This window comes from Canis lupus, chromosome 1 (assembly GCF_003254725.2).
Source record: "Canis lupus dingo isolate Sandy chromosome 1, ASM325472v2, whole genome shotgun sequence".
NCBI lineage: Eukaryota > Metazoa > Chordata > Mammalia > Carnivora > Canidae > Canis > Canis lupus.
The window spans coordinates 35352530-35371142 of record NC_064243.1 but is presented as its reverse complement, the minus strand read 5'-3'; the positions used below and the strand labels follow the sequence as shown (position 1 = coordinate 35371142).

Below are 18613 nucleotides of genomic sequence, written 5' to 3'. Positions count from 1 at the left end.
AACATCAGACAAACCTCACCAAAAAACTAAGGAAAATTTTCAACTACATCTTTTAATCAAATATGAATGGTTCCAAGCCATTAAATAATGTTGAAAAGACAAACTTTCTAGTTTAAACTCAACTAAATATTCCTGATTTTAAGCCAGTACTCACTGAAGCCAAGGACGTTTTCTTGATTTGTTTCTGCTTCCTGTCTTCACTGCTCCTAAATTCCAAAAGTAAGTCATCCAGTAACTGAGTTCCAACAATCCTAGCACTCAAGTTTTACCATCCTTTTGAAACAGTCCTTTGCATATATAGCGGGGGAAACTTAGTTCCTACAGCAGAACCTTCTCAGGAAAACTCTTAACCACTCAGCATTTCAAACCGGAGTTTAACAGGGTGACTTTTCTACATACAGCAAATTACACCACTTAACTCCTGAAAAGAGTGGAAAGGTTTCAGAAATATTTGAGAACATCTGCGAAAGACAGCTGGGACAAACATACAAATAAATGAAGAATACACCAATTCCATTTATGTTATGAAGATGTTTTCCTTCAACTCATCCAGTCATTTCACATTTGTGAAATCATTTTATTTCAGAGCAAATTCTAAGCTTATAATATTAAGTCTTAAAATGTTACAATATTTACAAGAAAGACGGCAGAGAAAACTTGGTGGTATAAATACCTGCCATTAAAAATGGCAAATTAAATTGTTTTGTCTCTTTGAAGATCCTTGTTCAATACTGAACATAACAAGGAGCCCCAATGGAGAAGGCTCCTTATCCTAAATGCTCTACTGTCATAGCTTTAGCCCCTCAACGTTCTTCTTCAAGTTCAGCTGCTCCTTTTCTTGTCTTCTTTTCTCCAGTTTGAAGGCTAATTTGTTAGCTTTCTTCTCCATTCTTCGTTCCTGTAGAAGAATACCGTTATGTTATTCAAATCTTTAAACTGATGAAGAATAATTTTACAGAAGACAATTTCCACAATCATCCCTCCACCACAAGCTCTTTATACATCTCCCATTTGAGAAAAGCTTTACCTTGCGCTCCTCTTTTATAGCTTGCTTTCTTGCTTTTTTATCTTCTTTGCTTTCATTTTTAGATCGAGGTTGGGTTGACACCTTTGGCAGATCACTGCCATTAATCATCTGCATTCGTTCAACTTGCTTTGCTGTGAGTCCTTTCTTAGGTAAGACATTGAGAGGTATTCCTGTTTTAGAAGATATTTGGATTTGTTTGGGCTGAAATAAAAATAAAATCATACTAAGGTCACTTCCCATTCCTATTAAAAAACAGTTCACTGTTGCCTTTCCCTGTGCTGCTAGCCACAAAGGGGTAAAGCCACTGTGAGAAAAACATTCTATTTTCTGCACTTTATACTTTAGATAGCTCAGGACCCTAGGACTTACCTTTGGTTGATACTTGATAAGCTGTGGATGGTTATATAAATTTGAGTATGTACCTTTAAAAACAAACAAACATGTACCAATAAGGACATTTTCAATTCAGCAAAACATTACTGAGTTCCTACTATATTACCAACTTTGATGTTTTCATATTTCAAAATAACAATGGAGTTTCTCTTCTAAGTATCTTTAAATTGTTTGCAACTTAGTAATGAGAATATTGCTTTTTCCAAATCATTTTCACAAAATAGTACTTTTTCAATAAATTGATGAACTTAATACTTTGAAATTACTATCATACCTTTAGCAGTAAAATGAACACTAAAATACTTACTACAAATAGATTCACAATCCCACTTCTCTTTGGCTTCTTCAAGAACTACGGTAACAATCTCTTCCTCCTCAGACCCTTCGGGTTCATTCATTAGCAAGTCCTGATCCTCCAGAGGTTCAAGAGTATTCAGTTTTACACAACTTGTAGTTGTTTTTTGAAAATGAAGAGGCAGGAGGGGAAAAAATAACACCACCCATTATTATACTATGTTACTAAAACTGCACTTCAAGAGCTGTGGAAACAATAGCATTAAAAAAAAAAATCCTAAAAAAAAATAAATTAAATAAATTAAAAAAAAAAAATCCTAGCTCTCCCCACCCACAACTCTCTCCTCCAGCAGGTTTTGAACATTCATTCCACTGACAGAAGAGATCTTTGCAGGGTTATAACACACTGAACGAGTGTTTTAGGAAACCCATGTTTCCTAAAACATGGTTTTTTTTAAAAGCCTCGAAAAGTATTACCCCATTTGTCTCTCCAAAATCACATAATCCACTCAAAATATGTAGCCCTTGTCCTACTATAGGATCTGCAAATGATAGTGATCATGGAGTATCAGACCTATCCAGCAAATGTAAACACCTCATTAGTTTCTTGCAGAAAAATTACCTCAATATGGATGCTGAGCTGAATCACCAAATATCTGGCTGTAAAGTTATGCTAATATGGCTGGAGAGACAAACTCTTTATCTTTCTATGAGCCATAACTATCAACTTCTCAGAATACTTGGCATTTTAGGAAGATGAAAAAAGAAGAGTATATATAATTAGAGGTCAGATTAACTTTCAGCCAAAGAGGCTAACAGCACCACCTCATTCTCCAAGTCGAATGTGACCTCGCACTCCAACTCTAACCCTCAGCTCTTCTATCATGACTCTTAGGTCAAAGCCATAAAGAAAGTGGTTCTCAGTAGGTTTCCACTCAATGTTATAGTCAGCTTCAGAACCTTAATATCAAAATGTGAATCAAAGTTTATGGAAAACATACCATTTTCTTAATATAGTTTCTGACTGGGTGATTTTCTAGATTCAGATATTCAGTTACAAACTTTATTTAAAAATGCAAAACAAGTAAAAATAAGGAAAAGTCCATGTACTTCTCTGCCTTCTCTTTGTAGTAGTCATTCAAGACTTCCTCTAAGCGGCTGCTGTCTACTTGAATGGAACCTTCCAATTCAGCATTATCCAGAGCTCCAATTTCATCATCATCATATTGCTCATAAAACTGGAGTAGAGAGAGAAAAGATGCCATGAAAAATAATGTATTAAGACTGTAACATTTAAAATGTTATTTTTACATTACTCTTTTTTTAAGATGTTATTTTTTTAAGTGATCTCTATACCCAAAGTGGGGCTCAACTACCAACTCCAAGATCAAGTCACATGCTCCATCAACTGAGCCAGCCAAACACCCTGATTTTAAATTAATTTTATTTCTACACAATATCTAAGCACTACCATGAGATCATAACTACCATTACAATATTGCCAGCGATTAGCACCATGACAACACAATGTGGAAGACATTCGATCCAGTACTTTAAGACTTACACTTAGATTGAAAATAGGATGCCATTTTTTCTTTAAAGATCTTAGAGAGAGAAAAAGAGTACAGGCGAGGTGAGGGGGCAAGGGAGAGAATCTCAAGCAGACTTCTTGCTGAGGGCAGAGCCCGATGCAGGGCTCAATCCAATCCTGGGATGATGACCTGAGCCAAAATCAAAACTTGGACACTTAAGCAACTGAGCCACCCAGCTGCCCTGTAAATAGGCTGCCATTTAATATCAAAGTGAAAGGCAATTCTGTTCAGCTTGGAGAGCACATGGTAGGTAGAAATCTTTACTTCGGAATATTTTATGAGTGTTTTCAAATTTGTTGATTATGCAAAGTAAAAGACCATGTAACTAAACAATCTCCTTTAACCATACAAATTTCAGGGGTGCCTGCCTGGTTCAGTAGGTAGAACACACAACTCTTGATCTCAGTGTCGTTGAGTTCAAGCCCCACACTGGGCATGGAGCTTACTTAAATAAAAAATAAAAATAAATGTACGAATTTCATTCTTGTTTAAATGATGTTTACTGTATTACTCAAACACCGTTAAGACTAAATAGCAGGTGATGTTGACTCCTGAAGAGTAAAGTTGTTTGTAATAGTTTGCCTACTAGTACTCAGTGAAAAGGTAGAAGTTAGAATCTATTAGATTTACCTTGAATGACACCATTCGCTCGTTCATCATTTACTGAATAGCATGAATTCCTACCATATGCCAGACACCATATTAGACCTTGGGATATGTCAGTGAACAGACACACACACAAAACTGAAAGCAATGGAATTTTGTTTATGCTCAGGCCAATGCTTGAGGAAAACAGCATAATCTTAGGGACTGGAGTCAGAGGTTCAGAATCAAAATGTCAAACCTCTCTAAGGAAGTCCACAGATTCCATCAGCTATCTCTGACCTATATGCATTCTTTCTAGAATTAAAACTGGATGGTTTTATAGTCTGTTTTAATAAGACATAAGCTATTTCTAATGCTTAAAGTTCTGGCTTTGAGTTCTAAGGTCATATGAAATTTACCAGGAATTAGTATTAAAAGGGTCCCTTATTTGGAGACCAACCTTACCTTCTCAAATCTCTCATCATGAAGAGTCAGCTGCTCATTTCTCCTCATGACTGAGGATGTTATAGAATATTCAGTAAAGCGACTTTTCGTTTCCTCTTCCCAGAACAAGTGATTTTCTACAGCCCCAGGAGATTTTCCAGGGACAGACATGGCCTCATCTGATGAGCCCACAGAGCCATAGTTATCGTCATCACTACCTCTTTCCTTCTCATCATCCATATCTTCCCACTCACTGTCATCTTCGGCCTCAGATTTCCTAAAGCCAGAGTCATAAATTAACTGTCAAAACAACTTGAGAAACAACAGAACCAAATGACTTTACACAAGTAAAATTTGAGGGTATTTCAGGGAGGATTTCTGTTTAGGCAGGAACAGCTGTGCTGCTTGACCTGTCTGGTATGGCTGGAAAAGTAATGAACCAGCAATCAGGCAACTTGGACTTTAGCCCCACCTATCGTTGGTTTATAAAGACCTCAAGTCTCACATCTTTTGCTCTAAAATACAAAAATCTAAAACTAAATTCTCTCAAAGGTCTGTTCCAGTTATAACATTCTATAGGTACCAACTGAAGCAGCAATGGTCAGGTCATCCCTGATTCAAAAGAAACAACACATACTGTATATCTGTTCCCTCTTCTTCTGTTGGCTTATTGGCCTGAAGAATAAAATCATCTTCAAGCAGATTGTCTGGATTATCAAAGTCAAAATCATCATCAAGAGCCGCGATAATGTCAGGATCAAAATCCAGCCGAGGTCCTGGAAGGAAAACAAAAATTGAGCAGTAATTCCCGAGAAAACGTGATTCTTTTATGTAACATAATCTAAATGCCTATTATATGACACATTCTACTTATGTATGGAGGATTAAAAAAAATGATTAAAAACTTCAAGTTTGGTCTAGTGAGGAACAGATAGAGAGGGATAACTATAAGAAAATAATATAGGAAGAAAAATACCTCTGGTATCAGTACCCAATTGTAAAAACTGTTGCACTGCAGATCTGCAACATTAAATTCTATTTACTAAAATTCAAGGTTTTTACCTTGAACATGGCCACTGCTTGATTCACCAGCCTCATTTCATATTAATTCTTACCATTCATTCTAGGCATGCTAAAATGTGGTTTCCTATTCACTTTCTCTCAATTCTGCACATACAGTTTCCTGTTTGGAATATTCTCTCCTCCCTACCCCACCCTCCTCCATCCACCTGCCTAACTTCTACCTAAGAAATCAGCTTAGACATCATTTTCTCCAGGGCACCCTGTCCACTTATTAACTAAAGCATTATTTAATCATTTGTACTTCTTTGTAATTTCTTATTTATTGTCCGCCCTTCCCAACTGATGATATATTCCGAGGTAAGAGATTATACTTTATTCTGGTTTAACCCAAGACCTTATCATCTAGTGGCAACCTAAAAATCTACTGAATGAATTCATGAATGAACACTGGTGGCAAACGTTGGTCAATAATTAAGGCAATTTAAGAGAAAATACCAAACAACACTTCTGTGTCTGTTCTAAAATACAATGTTGATATTGCAAAAACAAAAAACCCCAATTTTCCAGTGTATCTGAAAACAGATGGTAAAATGGACTTCTATAAAATACATATGCTCTTAGAAGAAATTCTGAAAGCAGATTAAATCTATATGTATGTTAAGACTAGGTATCATCATTTCCTCTGCAAGAGGTTAGGTCAAGGTTAAAAATTCCCCTAGTAGATTTTCAAAACCAACTTTCTTCTCCAAATAGGAACTCCAAAGACTAAAACTCTATCATTACTATGCTTTCCTTTTTGTAAAACACAGATCAAGTCAGTTGAAAAGTTCAAGAAATCAAGCACACCTGAAACAGGAGCTGCTTTATTCAATAATCCAACATCTTCCTCAAACTCTGATGCAAATACTGATGAGGGCAACTTAATTCCCGTGGTCTTGAAAGAGAAATTACACAATGGTTAGATTGAAAAATACTTCTGAATTACTATCCTGGGTTGAAGTATGCCTTCCCGCCCCCCCATTCATGTCTACCCAGAAGCTTAGAATGTGACCTTATTTAGGAACAGAATCCTTGCTGATGTAATTAGTTAAAATGAGGTGACAGTGGATTATGGTGGGCCCAAATTCACAGAGGTGTGTCCCTGTAAGAAAGCTACGTGATGACACAAAGACAGGGGGAGAATGACAAGTGAAGCTGAGAGCAGACTGGAATGACAGATCTACAAGCCAAGGAACACAAGTATTGCTGGCAACCACCAAAAACAAGGAGATACGTGAGAACAATGTTCTTGCTCTGAGCCCCCACAATGGAAGCAACACTACTGAAGGCACACTTTCAGACTTCTGGCCTCCAGAGCTGTGAGAGAATAAATTTGTTGTTTTAAGCCACCCAGTGGTAAGGTGTGGTAATTTGTTATGGCAGTCCTAGGAAAACTAATACAACGACGTCCTGCCTTCTGGCTCACTTGTACTCCAGTTAAATATTTGAAACCTGTATATTCTATCGTCCTCTCACAAGCAGCTTCTTAAGAATACTTCACAAAGCCTCCTCCAGCATATTATTCCATTTAATCTTCGTGAGATATCAGCAAACTGTAGTCAACAAAAGCTAAGAAAGGTCAAATGCCATACCGGCTTCCAACTAGTCTTTAAGTGAGGTTCTGGGATTCAAATCCAGGTTTGGTAATGCCACTCTCAAGTTTCAAAATTTAATCTTTCCTTTCTTAAACTGAGATAACATGCCAATCTCTGATAATGGCACAGCATGCCTCTGAACTGGCTATCTTAAATCTTGGGGTGGTCATAAATCACTTCTTTCCATCCCTATAGCTCTTTGAACTCTCTTGTATACTGTGATTTCACATCAGTCTTTTGGGCACCATCTTACGGTTAACCAAGACACATTACCACTGCTTAGGTAGTACACACTTAACCCAACCTTCATATCACTTCCAAGTTAAAACTCCTTTAGTATTTCATAATGTGACTTTCCTGAACTTAGAAGAGGTTTTGATTTTTCACTCCTGATTTACAAGGTAAGATCAAAGCCTACTACTCTATATATCCAAATTCATTACTTAATAATATGACCTCTTTGTAAATCATATCCCATTCCTCACATCATGGAATAATTCAAAGTAATTTATGAAGTACACACATGCCAGACACTATGATCCATACTACTACCTATGTCCCTTCTGACTGGAATGCTTCCTTCCTCTATCTTCAATACAACCCACCCTTCAGTGCCCAGTTCAGTTCCTCCCTCCTCCATGAAGCTCTTTTGGAACTTTCCTTGGGTGAAATCTCTATTCTTCACACCATACACAATATATCTCAACATGTGCTGGCACATATTATCTAACCGGTCCTTATGCTTTAGTTTGAGCTTTTTGACCAATTACCAATGTGAGGGTCACCACATGCTATCTGTCTCTTGTACCTCACCAACTACCTCTTCCCTAGTCTAGCAGCAGGCACAAAGCTGAGATGTATGTGCTTGTTGGCTCGTGGAGTATGCGGAATTGGAAGCCTCTGGGAAGTATGAGTCAAAAGCTACACAGAGGAGCACACACCAGCCAACTTAGCTTCCAAAGTGTTCCTGGTGGCATAAGCATAGGAAAAAAACTACTTTTCTGCCATACTGTCCTTTTTTAAAATAAAAAACGAAACGAAACAAAAAACAAAACTTTATTGAGACAGAATGAACGTACAATTCAGCCACGTAAAGTGCACAATTTAATGATTTGGGGTATACTATGCTACTTATTAAAAATTATAAAATACACACGTGATTTTGTTTTTTGAGACAATAAGAGAACACGAGCGGGGAGGGAAGCAGCAGAGGAAGAGACAGAATCCCAAGCAGCTCCATGCTCAGTGAGTAGCTTAATGTGGGCTTTATCTCACAACCTTGAGATCATGCCCCGAGCCTGAGCCGACATCAAGTTAGACACTTAACTGACTGCGCCACCCAGGCACCCCACTGTTTTGCTTTGTTTTAAAGAAACTCTGTGATGGGACCCCTGGGTAGCTCAGTGGTTGAGCATCTGCCTTCCGGCTCAGGGCATGTTCCCAGGATCTGGGATCAAGTCCCGCATCGGGCTCCTTATGGAGCCTGCTTCTCCCTCTGCCTATGTCTCTGCATCTCTCTGTGTGTCTCTTGTGAATAAATGAACAAAATCTTTAAAACAAACTAACTCTGTGATTATTTAACCGCGGAATGTGGTTAAAAAAAAGGGAGGATCAGCTTGTGTTCAGTGAATTTACCTTTGGAGAGCTTTTAAATCTTGAAAAACAGTCAAAGAATCACACAATTAGGTTAGATAGTAACTTTTTAAAAAAAGAAATGTGTATGTATACTTCTTCTGCAGTAGCTCTGAACTCTGTTGAGTTTGCCCAGCTGCTTTCTACCATGGCAATATCTGCTTTCTTTCAAGTGACAATTGGGCTGCTTAAGCAGAACTACTCTGTAGTGCTTTTGTTTCTAGGGTTTATTCAATTATTTCTAGTTTACTCAATTTCAGTGGTTTTAAAGTCAAAAAAGCACATGGGACTTATCCATATTTTTGCATCATGCTACAGAAAGCAGATGGCATTTTTGTTTTTAAACATAATAACATAATTCACTCACCCTTACAAACATCACTGAAGTGTCCATTTAAGAGCCTTATTCTATCAAAAAGCCAATTAGATAGATTACTTTTGCCCAAAATAAATTAAGGATTAAGAGCTAAGTTTTCAAAAACTAATCTCTTTTTTTTTTAAGATTTTATTTATTTATTCATGAGAGAGAGAGAGAGAGAGGGGCAGAGACACAGGCAGAGGGAGAAGCAGGCTCCATACAGGGAGCCCGACGCGGGACTCGACCCCAGGTCTCCAGGATCAGGCCCTGGGCCAAAGGCAGTGCTAAACCGCTGAGCCATCCAGGCTGCCCAAAAACTAATCTCTTAAAAGCCAATACAATTCAGCCAGAAGAATCTGAGAACCTTATTAAGACTCTTCTCCCTAAGATAAAGCTGAATAACTACCGGAACCCCCTCGCTCTCTCCCTGAGAAATGGAAGGAGGTGAGGCACTAAGATACATACCTTACTCCAGATAGTACTGCCTTGGGAAAGAAGAGTAGAAGAGCACCTGGGTGGCTCAGTGGTTGAGCATCTGCTTCTGGCTCAGGTCGTGATCCTCAGGTTCTGGGATGGAGTCCTGGGATAAGTTCCCCACAGGGAGCCTGCCTCTCTCTCTGCCTATGTCTCTTGTCTCTCTCATGAATAAATTAAAAAATGTTAAAAAAAAAAAAAAAAGTAAAAGTAGAGTACAGAAGCTGGTTGTTATGACAGAGATGTAGGAGTGGGGTATGCAGCCTTACAAGAGAGCTACAATCTAGGAAATGAATGAACAGCTCCACTCACTACCTTCCTTTGGGATAATACCTTAAAGCTAACCCTTTTGACTCTCCTTAAGCAACAAACTATAGACTGGAGGAGCTATGATTACACTTCCCCAAGGAAAAGAATGCCTAGACCATGAGAGGAGTAGAGAATGAGAAGGAGAAATTGGCATCCTTTTTAGCTCTTCTTATTTGTTAATAAACCCAATAAATGAGTATCATTTTTTAAAGTGCCAGGTGATATCAAGTTCACAGGAAAACTTACTGTATAAGTTTCCATTACTAAATAAAATGAAAAAGGCATAAGACACGGGCATCTTTAATATAAATGGGGAAAATTAAATTAGTGGTGCTAATTTCATGTAAGTATGTACTCTCATTTACACTTAAAAAATTAAAGTGGACTGCATTTGTTGAGAAGAGTAACAGGAACTTCATTACAATCTACTGCTTCGCTTCTCTTATGTTAGCCTGCAGCTTTTTACAACTGTTAAAGATCTGAACATTCTGCAAAGATTAAGTTCTACCTTAGAAGACAGTTTATGACATTGAATAGTTGCTAACATATATGATGTGAGCCACTTTTCTTCTATTGAAAGATGTTATCTAGCACGACTACAACTATTAATCAAAGTTCTAACCCCATCAAAGGTGGTTATTTTTTTAAAGACTTGAGAGAGAGCATGCATGAGCACATGCACATGAGCAGGAGGAGGAGACGGAGAGAGAGTACTAAGCAGGTTCTAGAGCCTGACTTGAGGCTTGATCTCACAACCCTGGGATCACGACTTGAGCTGAAACCAAGAGTCAAGACGCTTAACCAACTGAACTACCTAGACACCCCAAAAGCACCTATTTTTGACAGATTCCACCAAAAAAAACAGGCAGCCTACCCTCTCCTGATGGACATACCTGCACACACATATATAATTTTAAGTAGGGCATGGCTTATTTTTGTGTTCTTAAGACTGATACCATTTCTTGCCTCAGTTATCTTGATTTATAAGTGATTTCTTCACTTGCTCCCAAATACATTGATAAAAAAAGTCTTACTGAAATTACTAAAGTTTCCTCTTTTTCGTCTCTTCTGTTGGGTGCACTGATGGTACTTGTGGGAATAAGCTCTGAGGGCCCAGATGGTTCCTTAAGGTGCTGCAGATAGTCATAGTCATCATCAAAGAACACGCCATACTTCCTCTGTTCTGCTCGCCTTTCTTCATCATTTACCTAGGATGATATACAAAATGGAATTAGTACCTCTTCCAAGCATAAGCCACAGGAACCTTCTAGTGAACACAGCTTTCAGAATAGGACACAGATGTCATGTGAACATTTGGCTGACAAGAATGAGACAAAGAATTCTTGACAAACTCAAACAAAACAAAACACCCCAAAACCCCACAGCTTCTAACCCTGAGTGCTATATAAAATTTAAATGGAATGAAAACAATTCCTGATTCTATTAGACAGTTCCGTGCAACAATTCAAGCAAAGATAGGAAAAAAAGAAAAGTGTTGGTGAGGATGTGGAAAAAAAGGAACCCATGTGCACTAATGCTAGGAATATAAACTGGTGAAGTCACTGTGGATAACAGAACGGAAGTTCCTCAAAAAACTAAAAATAGGAATAACATACAATCCAATAACTATTCATCCAAAGAAAATGAAAACACTGATTTATAAAATATATAGATTCCTATGTTTACTGCAGCATTACTTACAACAGCCAAGATATGAAAGCAACCCAGGTATCCAATGACAGATGAATGAATAAAGAAGATGCAGTACACACATGATGGAATATTACTCAGCCATCAAAGAGTGAGATCTTGCCATTTGCAACATAGATGGACCTAGAGGGTGCTATGCTCATTAAAGTAAGTCGGAGAAAAACAAATACCATATAATTTCATTCATATGTGGAATCTAAAAAAGGAAGAAACAAGCAGAAACATCTGCAAATACAGAAAACAAAACTGATGGCTGCCAGAGGGGAGATGGTGGGGATAGGCAAAATGAGTGAAAGGGAGTAGGAGATACAGGCTTCCAGTTATGGAAAGAATAAGTCATGAAAATAAGAGGTATAGCATAGGGAATATAGCCAATGGTATTATAATAGCATTGCAGAGTGACAGTAACTACAGTTGCAGTGAGCACAATGTAACACACAGACTTGTCAAATCACTACACTGTTCACCTGAAATTAGTGTAACACTGTATATCTAGCTCTTCTTCAATTAAAAAAAATTCAAGCCAAGAAATACACATTGTTTCATCATGTACTTAGGAGGGTTAACAGACTAAAGGGCCTTGAAAATCAAGTACAATTTCTTGTATTTATATGCCAAAAAACTTCTCAACATACAACACAAACAGGCTTTCCTAAAAAGCTAACAATGGTTAAAGTTCCCCAAGACTTCCTTTAAAATTTGCCCATACTTACACTCTGACAATTATCAAATCAACATTTTCAAGGCTTCCTGGCATTTTCTTTCTTTTTTTTTAAAGATGTTATTTATTCATGAGAGACACAGGCAGAGGGAGAAGCAGGCTCCATGCAGGGAGCCTGATGTGGGACTCGATCCTGGGACCACGGGATCACGCCCTGAGCCAAAGGCAGAGGCTCAACCACTGAGCCACCCAGCGTCCCGCTTCCTGGCATTTTCTAAAGCTAATTCATGAGTTCTAATGTTTTACACTTCGTGAGATGCGTGCTGAGGAGGCAAAACAGGAGTTTGTGGTTTTGAAATGATAGGATCTTAGGGAAAGAAAGCAGAGATATGTCCTAAATAATATCATGCAGCACTGTAGCTGGTTTAGTAAATATTTACTGTTACTGTTACAAGATTTGCTCATTAAAATACCTCAAAAAAGGTGTTCTTCCCTCTCAATCCAATATACAAGACAAAAAAATCAGCACATTTACTGAAAATTAAGTCATCAATTTTGTTTCCCAGAAAAATCACAGTTGTTGGATAAACAGCAGCTGTCCAACAATTTATTTAGAAGCTATGCACAGTCCACCTGCAAACTTATCGGCTGAAGAACAGAACCTACTTTCTGTGTGGGTAACAGAACTCTCTGGGGTGCAGTCTCATCTGCTGCTAAAGGATCTCGTTGACTCCGGTGGACCAGGTGAAAAGATACAGCCTTCTTCTTTTCTATAAAAGGCTTTTTCTTCCTGTGAGGCTTCAAAGGAACAGAATGAGAACAAGCCATGAGAACAAAAATAAACAAACAAAAGGCAGCAACAAAACCATACTCCATATACGAACCTTCAGTAAGTTATGTGAAGGATCAAAAGTTTTTTAAAACTTCTATCTCTGTAGTAGGCAACATCAACAGTGTTCAACAAAACTTGTACTTACCTTCCTGCAATGTACATTTGAAGGCACTTTTACTCTGTGCCAAACTTCGTTATGGCCGCTGAGAATACAGCAATGAGAAGGTCAGAGTCCCTCCCTATTCTTACCAAGCAAATCATCCAAAACAAAAGGTTTTAAGAAAATAAAAACGGTGATATGCAAATGACTGAAAATTACTTTAGTCTGCAGGGTCAGAGGAGGTCCCTGACAGGTTGAACCAGAATGACAAACAGCCTGCCACAGGAAAATCTGGGAAAAGACCGTTTCAAGCAAGTTACGCACCTGTTGCACCTATTAAATGAAACCTGGACTACACAGCTCAAGTTAAGTAAGATCCATCATCTCTTTCTACACTCTTACTACCCTCCCCAACCTTGGCTTTCCAACCTGAGAAAGCATCATCCCAGGTTTTGGCCCAACCTTAGGCTCTCCCTCAAGCTCCCTATGCCCAGAGCAAACACAAGATGAGCAGACAGACAACTGCCACTCCAACATCTTTAGAACCCAGCCAACTCTCCCTCCTCCCGATTGCAAGCAGCCCAGGAGGGAGTGTCTGTGTCCAGCGCTGACATGGTTTCTAGGCCCCTCCGGAGAAAGGGAAAGCCACTCTCTCTTCTTCCCACTCCCCAGCGACGCTCGGCTGTGGGAGACGCCTTCTGAACTGCAAAGGATGCCCAGAGGGGAGAGGGCGATCAGCCCGGGGCCCTGGGCCGCAAGCCGCCTCCCGCACCTTCGGGCCAGCCCTCCCGGTTCCTGCCCTCAGTCGCCACTGGCACTCGAGCAACCAGCCTGGCGCCGCCAAAACCAGAGCGCCCCGTCCCCGAGACAACGAGGCCTGCTCACCATGTTGCAGCCGCGCGGCGCTCACCCGGAGGAGGATGACAGCACTCTCCGAGCCCCGGGGAAGCGACTCCGCAGCACACGGAAGCCGGCGAGGCCCCGCTCCCAGCCGCGTCCCCAGGCCGCTCCACACGTGCAACCCCGGAATCCGGACCGGAAGTAAGGCGCGGACCGTGGAAAGGGGCCAATCGCCGAAGAGCTGAAGGGGCCGCGGCCGGAAGTTACCCAGAGCTCGCTCGGCCCAACGATCGCGAGAAGCTGTCGGGAGGCGGGGCTGTTGTCCCCGGGAGGGCGGGGCTTTTCCGGCCAAAATTAAGCGAACTGGGAAAGCGAGTCGTAGGCGCGTTTGTGGCCGTGAGGCGCGAAAGAGGGGTTGGTGTTCCTGGGGGAACTTGCTTTTGTAGCGCCCTCTACTGAGAACAGACGTGACATCTAGTTATCCCCAGGACAGTTGTATCCCCTGCCTACTCCCGAGCGCGACTCACGCCCACACACCTTAGGACGGTGTCCACCCTCCCGCGTCCCTGGGGTTTCCGGTTCCGTGTCTGAGGGGCTGGCGCGGAGTTGGTTGCCTTAGCAACGGAAGGTCGGGCCCCCGCTCTTCGGGGCTGCCTCCTGCCTGATCAGGTCTTCGTTCCAAGGTCCGGTGAACAAAACCCTTGACAATCTGTTGACAGTAGAAGCATTTGAACTGATAGATTTGGAATCTCTTCGGTGTTTACATACCTTGTAAGGAGGTTATGTGAAATGTTTATTTTCTTCCAAGTCGTCCGTCAAATGTTTTAACGTGTAAACAGAGAGGCTATCATCACACCTGCTTGGGAGGATTTCAGGCAGGTGCTGGCACATTCTCACAGCTTTTCCTGGGAACGCACTCATGGTTTTATCCGCAGATCTTTCCTCAAATTGGTGTTTCCCCTTCCCAATCTCTGGCGTCTTTACAACGTCTGAGTTATCTTGGATTGTCTTTATGTCCCCCTATTACCTCTATAAATATTTGTGGAATATCACTCTTTTATTACAATAAAACTTAAACGACCAATTTAGATGAGGGCCACAGAAATTGTCTTGGGATAATGCTTCGTAACACAGGATACTTAACACTCCTACGTGCAGGACGTTCAATATAAGCTTCAAGAGGGCAGGTTTTGTTTTGTTTTGATCTGTTTTATTTACTACTGTGTCTCTCTTTCTTCAGGTCCTAGAACAGTGCCTGGCACATATACTCAATAAATATTTGTTTCAATGAATTAATGTGCTGGCTCTTTACTTGAATTATTCCACGTCTTCTTTACCAAACACTATGAGAGGCACTATTATTATTTTCATTATCTTACAAATACTAAAACCGAGGTACAGGAAAGTTGAGTAACATTCTCAAGTTCACACAGATATTCAACGGCAGAGAATGGATTCATTTATTTTATTTATTTTTTATTTTTTTTTTACCACCAATAAACAAGGATTTATTTGGAAATTTCCAACCTGCCAGAAGTGGCACTTGCCAAGCCCTGGGGTCCACCCTCCTACCAAGCTCCAAGGGGCAACACGGTCCTCCCCACCTCCCCCCTCACACCCCCCGCCCTCCACCGTGTGGAGCACACACCCGTGTACCTCAGGCCATGCCAGAGAACTGCAGTCCCCTCCGAGGAGGCTCCACCACCTTGGGCTCCTGAGCTAGGGTGACAGCCCTCTGGCATCCGAGGAGATGATGGTGGCCAGAGCCGCTTGCATAGATTGAGGAAAGAAAATACGGAAGGAGGCACCAAACAGGACTCCCTGAAAACCCCAACTTACCCCTGTACAAAAAAGTGGCTCCCGCATAGAAAAACCTGCTTCCCACATAGTGCAAATACCCAAAGGAAAGGAAAAAACCGGCAGCAAGGCTGGGCTGGTAGGAATGGCGAAGAACTTTGGTTTAGAAAGGCTAGGAAGAGTGTGAGCTGTGCTCCTCTTCCTCACCCAGCTCCCCAGAGCCAGCTCTCACACTGGCCCCAAGGAGGTCTGTAAACAAGCAAAGCCAGCAGGCCTGGTTCTGAAATGTCTCCATGCCAATGTCAAAGTACAGCCTCCAGCGGACCTACTTGGGCCTGCCTGCCTGCAGGGAGCAGAGGAGGCATCTCTTGTGAACCCATTTAAAGCCAAAGTATGAAGTAAGTATAAGGCTTTGGGGACCAAAGCAACAAAGAATCCTATCACTACATTTATGAAACTATAGCTGGGGAGCATGGGGTAACAGGACAGAGCCCTCACCCCATCCTTAGCCTATGTGTCTGTGGTCCCAGAGAGTGGTCCCCTTCCAGGCAGAGGAGGAGTTCCCTGAGCGGTTAGGTCAAGCGGATTCCCAGCACCTGTTCCAGTTCTTGCCTTCGCTGCTGCACCTTGGCAAAGATGTGCTTCCCCACTGCTTCCTGGGCCCAGGGCTGGTGGTAGAAAGCAGCTCGTCTCTCCTCCCCAGGATTCCCAATCACATCAGTGATGATCTTGAGGTCTCGGCGCTGAGAACAGAGCCATTCCTGGATGAAGTCCTGAGGGTCCGTGCTAAAGCTGAGCATGAAATCCCTCTGGGTCTTCAGCTGGTTGATGGACTCAATGGTCTCATGGATCTCGACATCGAGGGAGGCAATCTCCTGCTGATTGGTGGTAGAGGCCAGAAAATTGCTCATCTGGGCCTTGAGTGGGTCATCTACCTCCACATCAATGTCGTAGCATGCTGTCTTCTTCTGGTTGTTAGGGTCTACGCTAATGACATGGTTGATGACAATGGGGTCTGGATGCTGCAGCAACCCAGCCAGCTTCATGGGAATCTCAGAGAAACGAAGTCGGCCACAACTGAAGATCTGGCGGAAGTAACGGTTGCAATTGATGTACTCGTGCTCGTGCCCGTCCTGCAGTTGGTTGTGTTTGATATAAAGCCAAAGAGCCTGCATGATGGCCGCCCTTGTCTGTGTGTGCACCCCCAGCAGCCTTGCCAGTCGGGGGTCCAACTTGTACTGGGGAGGCTGATGATCTAGCATGAGCAGGAGGGTGCACTTGACGTTGAGGTCTCCAGGCCGTTTGACCTGGAGGCCATCAGTCTCCTGGGTGGTGGGCATCCAGTGCCACTCTACCAGGTGGTTGTCAGGCCCGTATAACTCTTTGTCCAGCTCAATGACGAGGCTCTTAAAGAATGAAGAAAACTTCCTCTTCTGTTTGCTAGGATCATCCAGCAGTTTTCCCTCCACTCGGAGTTCCCAGGAAGCCACCTTGTCCCCTGCAGGGGTTCCCCCAGGGGGCCCCGCGGTGCCCGCAGTATCGCCTTCTGCCTTGCTGGGACTGAACGTATTGGAAGTATAGATGCGCAGCTTCCGTTTTTGCGTCAGAGGCTTTTTGATGGCCAGAGAATGGATTTAAACGTGAGTCTGACTAGAGCCTGACCACTTAACCATATTGCTTGTTTTTTTTTTTTTTAAGTTTAAGCAATATTCTTTTACTATATATATTTACTGATCTAATACTAACATTAACACACTGTATTCACTGTATTTGTTACGTCATTTAATTCCTTTGATAAACGTGTACTTAGATGACAATTAGCCTATCTTATAGAGGCTGAAGTTCAGAGTATTGAAGTGGCTTGCCTAAGATCACACAATAAAAGGAAAGTTTAGATGTGTAGCCCATCAGTCTGGTTAGGAAGGCTATATCCTTAACCATGTGCTGCACTGCCTCCATATGGCAGGGAACCAGCCAGAAAATTCTATCCATCCCACCTTTTTAAATATCCAAAGGTATCGCCTCATTAACGCTTTTATCAAATTTATCATTTTTAGTACTCCTATCCAATCATATCATTTCTCTGTATAAAACCTTGAAATGTCTACCTTCTGGCCTCAGGATAAAGTCCAAACTCATTTGCATGGCAGCCAACAGTTTCTATCATTTGGCCTGTATCCACCAACTTAGCATCATATCTCCTTATCCCCCACCATTCTGATAGGGCACCATTCTGACTCAGCCCTATCAGAATGCAGTTCCCTAATATACCTAAAAGAGATCGACTTTGCAATGCTCATCTAAAAATCTCTTGCTCTTGCCTCCCTGTTCTTCAAGTGTTAGCCTAGCCATTTCTGCCTCTAGGAAACTTACGCTCCTCAAAACTAGGGCCCAACCCAGATGCTCTCGCTGTATGCTGTAATTAGCCTACGCAGTTATACCAATTGTAAAGCCATACTATTTTCATCTGTCTTTAGACTCAAACTGAAATAACCAACTTGAGGTCAAGAATTTTTGTCTTGCCTAATTTATTTCCCTAGGGCATAGCATAGCAAGGACTTATTAATAATTGTACTGTTCAAAGCACTTTACATATATTTACTCTTTAAATTCCTAAAGAAGGATTTAAGAGATTTACTACCGTTATCCTTTTGTTATATATAGATCAGAGACTGAGGAACAGTTAAGTGGAGTTTTGCCCGAGAGCACAAAGCCATTAAGGGAAGCAGCCAAAATGTGAACTCAGGTGTAGTTTGAGAGTCACACCCTTAACCATTACAATATACCCCATCTCAAAAAGCCAACACATATAGTGAGCTAACATGTGTTTGAGCCTGTTCTGAATACTTGATATATATTAACTCATTTAATATGTGTTGAATACAGTCTCTAGAACAATGCATTCATT

General features: G+C 41.2%; 2 protein-coding genes across 2 annotated transcripts; both read right to left on the bottom strand.

Moving 5' to 3' along the window:
• Positions 1-32: 32 nt before the first annotated feature.
• Positions 33-14188, bottom strand: LTV1 (LTV1 ribosome biogenesis factor). Its single transcript, XM_025422459.3, has 11 exons — positions 13954-14188; positions 12803-12934; positions 10800-10973; positions 6205-6292; positions 4973-5111; positions 4357-4612; positions 2825-2952; positions 1728-1867; positions 1397-1449; positions 1028-1228; positions 33-898 (listed from the first exon to the last, which is right to left on the bottom strand). The coding sequence occupies exons 1-11, from the start codon at positions 13954-13956 to the stop codon at positions 788-790; spliced, it is 1425 nt and encodes a 474-aa protein (XP_025278244.1). The 5' UTR covers positions 13957-14188; the 3' UTR covers positions 33-787.
• Positions 14189-16147: 1959 nt separating this feature from the next.
• Positions 16148-17339, bottom strand: LOC112644238 (SWI/SNF-related matrix-associated actin-dependent regulator of chromatin subfamily D member 2-like; the record flags this gene model as incomplete). Its single annotated transcript, XM_035699266.2, has 1 exon — positions 16148-17339. A coding segment is annotated over one exon (1062 nt), but the record flags the coding sequence as incomplete, so codon positions are not given.
• Positions 17340-18613: the final 1274 nt, after the last annotated feature.